This window comes from Zingiber officinale, chromosome 4A (genome assembly GCF_018446385.1).
Source record: "Zingiber officinale cultivar Zhangliang chromosome 4A, Zo_v1.1, whole genome shotgun sequence".
In the NCBI taxonomy this organism is placed as follows: Eukaryota; Viridiplantae; Streptophyta; class Magnoliopsida; order Zingiberales; family Zingiberaceae; genus Zingiber; species Zingiber officinale.
This window is the reverse complement of record NC_055992.1, coordinates 105,505,199-105,511,454: the sequence shown is the minus strand read 5'-3', so window position 1 is coordinate 105,511,454 and position 6,256 is coordinate 105,505,199. Positions and strand designations below refer to the sequence as shown.

At 40.0% G+C, this 6,256-nt stretch overlaps 2 protein-coding genes across 6 annotated transcripts; one reads left to right on the top strand and one right to left on the bottom strand.

The window, feature by feature from the left end:
- The first annotated feature begins 598 nt into the window (after positions 1-598).
- Positions 599-1,993, top strand: LOC121973518. 2 transcript variants are annotated; one of them, XR_006109642.1, is made up of 2 exons: positions 599-1,012; positions 1,348-1,993. XR_006109642.1 is itself a non-coding variant. In XM_042524935.1 (2 exons), the coding sequence occupies exons 1-2, from the start codon at positions 1,168-1,170 to the stop codon at positions 1,803-1,805; spliced, it is 465 nt and encodes a 154-aa protein (XP_042380869.1). In that variant the 5' UTR covers positions 1,021-1,167; the 3' UTR covers positions 1,806-1,993. The 2 variants fall into 2 exon arrangements, 1 of the variants encoding a protein (XP_042380869.1); XM_042524935.1 differs by lacking the exon at positions 599-1,012 and adding an exon at positions 1,021-1,174.
- Positions 1,994-3,401: 1,408 nt separating this feature from the next.
- LOC121970457 (transcription factor bHLH80-like) lies at positions 3,402-5,979 on the bottom strand. 4 transcript variants are annotated; one of them, XR_006108928.1, is made up of 7 exons: positions 5,243-5,973; positions 5,008-5,156; positions 4,810-4,926; positions 4,664-4,729; positions 4,524-4,592; positions 4,237-4,433; positions 3,402-4,137 (listed from the first exon to the last, which is right to left on the bottom strand). XR_006108928.1 is itself a non-coding variant. In XM_042521199.1 (7 exons), the coding sequence occupies exons 2-7, from the start codon at positions 5,634-5,636 to the stop codon at positions 4,341-4,343; spliced, it is 888 nt and encodes a 295-aa protein (XP_042377133.1). In that variant the 5' UTR covers positions 5,637-5,675; positions 5,756-5,973; the 3' UTR covers positions 3,402-4,340. The 4 variants fall into 4 exon arrangements, 3 of the variants coding, with proteins under 3 accessions (XP_042377133.1, XP_042377134.1, XP_042377132.1); XM_042521199.1 differs by having other exon boundaries at positions 3,402-4,433; positions 5,243-5,675; positions 5,756-5,973; XM_042521200.1 differs by having other exon boundaries at positions 3,402-4,433; positions 5,008-5,153; positions 5,243-5,979.
- Between the last annotated feature and the right edge of the window lie 277 nt (positions 5,980-6,256).

Here is a 6,256-nt window from a genome sequence, read left to right as displayed (position 1 = left end):
ATAAATACATATATCATAGATGTATGGAAAAATAAACCTAACTCCTGAGAATCCATCCTTGTTATGCGTCCAACATATATATGCTAAGCCCTAGGGGCTAATTTTTATTATTAAAGCATCTGTGATTCGAGGTACCAGCAATGAAATAAAAATCATGCTGAAATAATAATAAAGAAAAGTCGATGCAAGATTTTCTCGGGCCCAGACTTTTGCAGAAGCTTGCATTCATATCGCCGACAAAATATTATTCAACAGAGGCGGAGGAAAAAGCTTTCTACAATATTAACAAAAAAAAAATATAATATTATTTATCAATGATCATTCCGAAAGAGAATTATCCTATTATTTTCTGTTATTTGTGTGAAAATTAAAATACATATTTTGCATGGATGAGATGAACTGAGCGGGTCAATCGGTGAAAGCGAGAATCTCCTGTTCATCCCTGACAAAAATCATCAATCGGTGAAAATTCTCTGTCAATTTCATTCTTTTTATTTTATTTTATATTTTTTTTTACGAAAATTAGAAGAATTAGACGAAGGGTATAACTGAGGCAATACCATATATCTTTCTGTAGGTTTTGGCCAACAGACAGGAACAACACAACCAGGTATCCAATCGGCTCTCTCCTCTTCCTTCTCAATGGCAATGCCACCTCCTCTCTCGGCAGTCGGCTCTCGTCTTTTTAGCTACCTCTTGGAGATTCGATCATGGCAGCTCCCTAATACGCTTGCTTCTAATGCTTCGTAACTCCTATTCGAAACCGCACTCCCTTCTACTCCATTTTTGGTTTTCATTCTCCTGTTCGAGAATCACTCTTTGTTGGGTGTTGGCTGTCAAATCTTCGCCTTTGTGGAGACAAGAGCCTAAAAATCCGATCTTTTTGATGCACTGTTGCTCAATTTCTCATTTCGCCATCAGATACGAAGGAAATGGATGCGAGATTGTAGTGGCGGAGACCTGATGCTCCTGAGCCAAAAAATGTCGTCCTTCGGCGATATCCATCATTAATGTTAGTTTTAGATGTTCCTTTTTTGCTTCTGAAGATCAATGAGATCGTTCGACTTGGGCGATTGGGATTGGCGGAATCAATTCCGATCGTCGACGTTGAAAGATTTCGCCTTTTATTTTCCCCTTATGGAACTGATTCATCGGCTTTCGTAGATTATGACCTGTATGTGTATTATATGATAACTTTCCTGAATGCTTCTTCATACGAATCAAATCTCAGCTTTCTTTTTGAAATTTCCCTATCAGAATTTTGCAGTTTGCCTCTTTGAAGCGATAGGGCTATCAAGTAAAGCGCCTGATTGCCTTATCAAAACTGTTTTCTCCTCTCTTTTGCAGTACATCCAATTGTCTTAGTGTTGCTGGTTTTAGGGTTGATGGGTAGAGGTACAGGAAAGGGGAAGAAATTGACTCTGTCCAGTTATAATGAGGATCCAAAGAGTGGCGGTGAAGAGCTTCTCCCTGCGTATAAGAGGAAAAATAGGCCTCAAAAGCCTTTGAACGATGACATCGATGAAGACGCTGAGCAAACTGAAGAAGGAGAAGATGATTTAAAGCTTAGTGCACTGAACGAAGAGGTTAAGGTCCTAACCATGGTGAACGGGAAGAAGAGGAAGCTTCTTTCAAAAGCAAAAGAAATCCCTGAATTACTGGAAACAGAAAATGGTTCTGGATCTAAGACTAAGGAGCATTCAACTTGTTCTAATAGTTTTCGACGCATTGGCAGCCGGCGGAAAAGTAAGCCTCGTAGGGCAGCTGAGGCCGGAGTAAGTGAGAATTTCTACCAATTTTGCTGAGCTCTTGTATCGGTCCATATACAACTATGGCTGATGTTTGTGATCCGAGGTGGTTCGCCCTTTCTTCCCCCCATTCATTTGCTTGACATGAATTAGCTTGGGTTTAAATAATAGCTATACCATGTAATCTTCTATGCTCATAAAGCTAGATTCAAGCTTTAGTTGAGTCTCTTTTTTCTAAGAATCTTGAAAATGAAGCTTTTATTCTTACTATTGGTTTAGTGTTTCGCTGGAACACTTGCTATTGTCTTGCTTTATTTGCATTAGAGTTTATGTGTGTTTCTGTTACAATTCACCTGTTTTCTGATACCTTCAATTGTTTTTCATCACTTTAGATGTTTGCCAATGGCGTTTGCCATGAAGCTCGATTTGTTATATTTTCTTCTGACAAGCCATGCTTGTGTCAGATGGTGCACTTGTATGATGGTTTGGGGTCTTGTTTAACACAGGTTTCTCTCTGAAATATGGTTTCTACATTCATGGAAGTGCTTCATTCTTCAGTACTTTTTGTCTGGTTTATGTTGATTGAAAGGAAAAATAGTACACTCATCAATTTCTCCTTTTCCCTCTTTGCCTTTTCACTATTAACTCTATTCCAAGCAAATTTCTTTCCATTGTTCCCAGACCAAAAGGGCCACTTTGCCAGGAGAGACATCGAAGGAAAGAAAATCAGGAGGCTCTCCGAGTTAACCAACCATAAAAGTTCCCCAGGATGTCCATTGCTCACATAGTGATCTTTATGACTCCTTATTTTGTGTAGATTGAGAGCCCCATGGTACCAATTATGCCAAAACTCAAAGTATTCATGTCTACATTTACGACTTGATCTTCGATACTAGTTTCTGTGTAATGCAACGAATTGAGCTGGTTTATTCAATTAGGTCGAAGGTCATCACAAAAAAGAGTTTAGGCTATCGCGAACTTACTGTTGACTACTAGTAGCAGCACTGCAGTAGAACAAGAGCTGATACTTAGCTTTCATGACACTCTGATTTATACATATGCAAGTGAACAAAAACAAGGAAGAAGTGATCTGCTGGTTAGTTTGAGGTCATGTTGAGTTTCCTGGAACTTGTATAACTAATTCACTATTGAACCTTCCTAAATACATCATGATGGTCCTGCAGCTGCAGGCAAATTGCAGTGGAGTCCATGATCAAATATGACTCTTTTCAGATTCTTTGAAACAATCAAATTGATTTGATTCTTGAAAGAGTTGAGGATAGGATGGTAACTGTCTAAAATGACAGACTTCACTTGCATTGGAAGTACAGATTTCTGAACTGAAACAATTCACATGCTTTCTTCACCATTTGTCGAACTTATAACTCTGAATAGTTTTAGACTCCCAAAGTTTGCTCCTGGGAAACTTCAAAGCAAATATTCCTTTTTAGTTGTTCTCTTCCGGCAAGCGTAATGCATGAACTAGAACTACCACTAATTGAAGAAGTACTAAACGGTTTCATTGCAAAGATGCTTTGGACAAGAACAAAGTTTGTCTCTATTTAAATAGCAAGTTGTTTTTGCTAGAGCTTTCTCTGAAGAATGTAATGAATTTCTTTGAGGAATTTTTGTCTAGGAAATTAGATTTATATGTGGAAAAAAATAACTCTTCTTGATATTGCAAGGTAATTACATATGGATGTTCAGTGTTTGTGAGTCCTTGAGAAAGGAGAAGAAAAAGAAAGAGCTGAAGAAAAAAATAAGTCATTAAAGTTGTCTCCTTGAAAATGGAGAATGTTCATGGAAGGAAAACATTCATATGGATCCTTCTTCAACCTTTCTTACTCAATTTGAAATACTATACTACCATCATAGTGTGGCCATGATCAGTGGCGGTCTAATAGTATCAGATGATGATCAATGGTAGCTTGAAGGTCAAATCCAACATGTTCGAAGTTCAACCATATTTTAATGGTGATCAATGGAGAGAGGCTTGCCCGTGAAGTTTGGCAGTCTGATAATGATTTGATGATCAAACTCAAACTACTGGTAGTAACCAACTTCAATTAGTGATGGCACTACCATGGACCAATGTCCTGTGGTGATTACACTGGATCACAATCCTCCCACTGACCACGCCAGCTTCTTCACTTTCTCCTCCACCTGCTCACTGAATTTAACCCAGGCAATGCCAATGCAACCTTCTGTTCAAAAATGGCCTTTCAACAGTGGAGATGCCTTTTTCTCTTTGTTGGATACAGCTGCCTTCCTCACAAGACATTGTTTCCTGGTTTGAAGAGTCCTTGAAAATCAGAACAGAGCTAATCTTGTCCGATCCATGCAAATGGAGGAACATGCCATAAGTTTGTCTCTTTAGACCAGAGTAACACTGTTTATCAATGATAATAACCTCAGTATGAAGCTTAATGCTTATTCCAATAATTGATCAAATCTACTTGGGTAAAAACAACTCCACACACAAACTCACAGAAACCGAGCAAGATTGTGACTTTTTTGTCTGTGTACATTGCTTTTCTTCCTCCAGTTAAAATTTATCTCACAGAACTGATACTATGACCAATCACCAGCATTTCATATTTTACAGCACTCGGCCACTCCATTGCTCGGGTACTTCCTCTTCTTGCTAGATGAGCAGGTGCAGTTTGCCTGCTCTTCTGTAAGCATCTTGAAACAGTGGCAAAAAGAAGGCAAAAGAAATCAAAGAGATGCAAAGTGAAGATCTTGAAGAGCTTGTGATACCAGCTAGAATGATACCTTGACTTGTTTCTGTAGATTTTTGATGTAAACGACTGCTAAATCGAGCATATCGGCAGTGTTGGTTTGCTGCAATTTACCGTATTTTCAGCAAACAAGTTAGGCTGTTTGATGTTTATGTCAGTAATGAATTCGATTACCTTATCCATGTTAGGAACAAGTTCCTGCAACTTTTTAATTCTTTCACTAATTTTATTCCTCCTCACCTGATCAAATCCATGCTTCATTAATCTCATCAAGCCAAGCAAACAACATGAACGTAGAGATGAATAGAAGATTAATAAACCCTCTCAGCGATGCTCCGTGGGTGAGTAGCGCAACCTCGTTTAGCTCGAACCCTGCAAGGAACTGCATCCTCGAACTGTAGGAATCTGTCAGTTGCAAAGTTCTTCGGCAAGCTCATCTGCCATGACGCCAAAACCACACACAGAATTATAATTACAGAAGCTAAATGGTGTAATTAAGTGAATCCAATTTCGAGTACCTGAGTCTCTGATTCACTGCCATGGCCACTTCCTTTGCTTCCGATCTCAGAAATCTGAGACATGAGAGAGTTTTGCCTCTGTGAGCAACTGATTGAAGGAAGATCCTTGTTTCTGTAACTGTTTGAACTGCTCATCATAGCGTAGCCTACTGATAAATAGATCATAAAAATTTCACCTTTGTTGTCTCATGAACAATAAACCAATGGATTAGATTTTTTGCGTGTAGATCGTTACCATTATCTGCATTCAAGTAGGAAGATAAGGCGGCAGCAGGAGAGCTCACTTGGCGAGTGAGATTGGACGAGTTCCTGATGTTTTCAATCTGATGTTCAGAAAACGTCGGCGGCGTAGCTGAGGGAGATATAAAGTTATGACGGGAGCTGGGCAACTCCGACGAATCTGGCGGCCGGAACTGACCGCTGCCCGAAGAGTGATTATCTGAGAGGTTTGTGGTCGAGAATCTGGGGAACATGGTATCAGTCTCGGGCGGAAGAGGAAACAACTCGTCGAAGATGTCTCCGAGAAACGCGCTCGGAGCTGACTGGAACCGGGAAAGGCCGGAGCTCATATGTAGTTGTGTGCGGAGGAGTTCCGATTGGGGTTCCTTCGACGTAGTTCTGTGCATCATTGATTTTCCATCGCCGCCCCCAAATCAATCACTCCCTTTCTAATATAAAAATTACCATGGAAGATTGAAGCCGCGACGCCTAGAAAAGATCAGATTGTAAGCGCAGAAGGAACCCAAACCTCGTCCCGCCGAAGAAGCTTCAAAAGAACCACTTTTTTCTGCTCGTAGTCGTCCGACCAACGGCGAACTCTAGCTCTACTGAAACTTTGCAGGTTGCAGATGAAGTCTCGAAAATCGATGATACAAAATTGGACGGAGCGCCAGCTTTCTCCCCTAACTCTGTGAATCCACTGACGGAAGTGCCACCGGAGTGGAACCAGAGTGTTCCTCGATGGCGGCCGCTATATATAGAGCTGAAGTGCCGAGAATGCCCTTATGTATCATGGCACAAATAAAAAAATAAGGATGAACACGCTTCAATTTTATTAAATTACGAAAAAGCCCCTCGCTGGTAATTATCGAAACTTGAGAAACGCAGAATGTTAATAGGTTGAATAACATCTAAGCTGAAGCATAAGAGACAACTTGGACAGGGAAACTCACTCACCGAAAGCGTTCCTTTCTCAACGTGATTGAAGAAATGATCGAGGCAATTAAAAAAGATCATTAGTGTTTTTTTT

Excerpts from the sequence above, each read along its gene's own strand:
- LOC121970457 (XM_042521198.1), bottom strand. The coding sequence starts at position 5,636 with ATGATGCACAGAACTACGTCGAAGGAACCCCAATCGGAACTCCTCCGC. Across the intron at positions 5,157-5,242 it reads CTACTTGAATGCAGATAATG|TAGGCTACGCTATGATGAGC; the intron begins GTAACGATCTAC and ends TCTATTTATCAG. Across the intron at positions 4,434-4,523 it reads ATCTACAGAAACAAGTCAAG|ATGCTTACAGAAGAGCAGGC; the intron begins GTATCATTCTAG and ends CACTGTTTCAAG.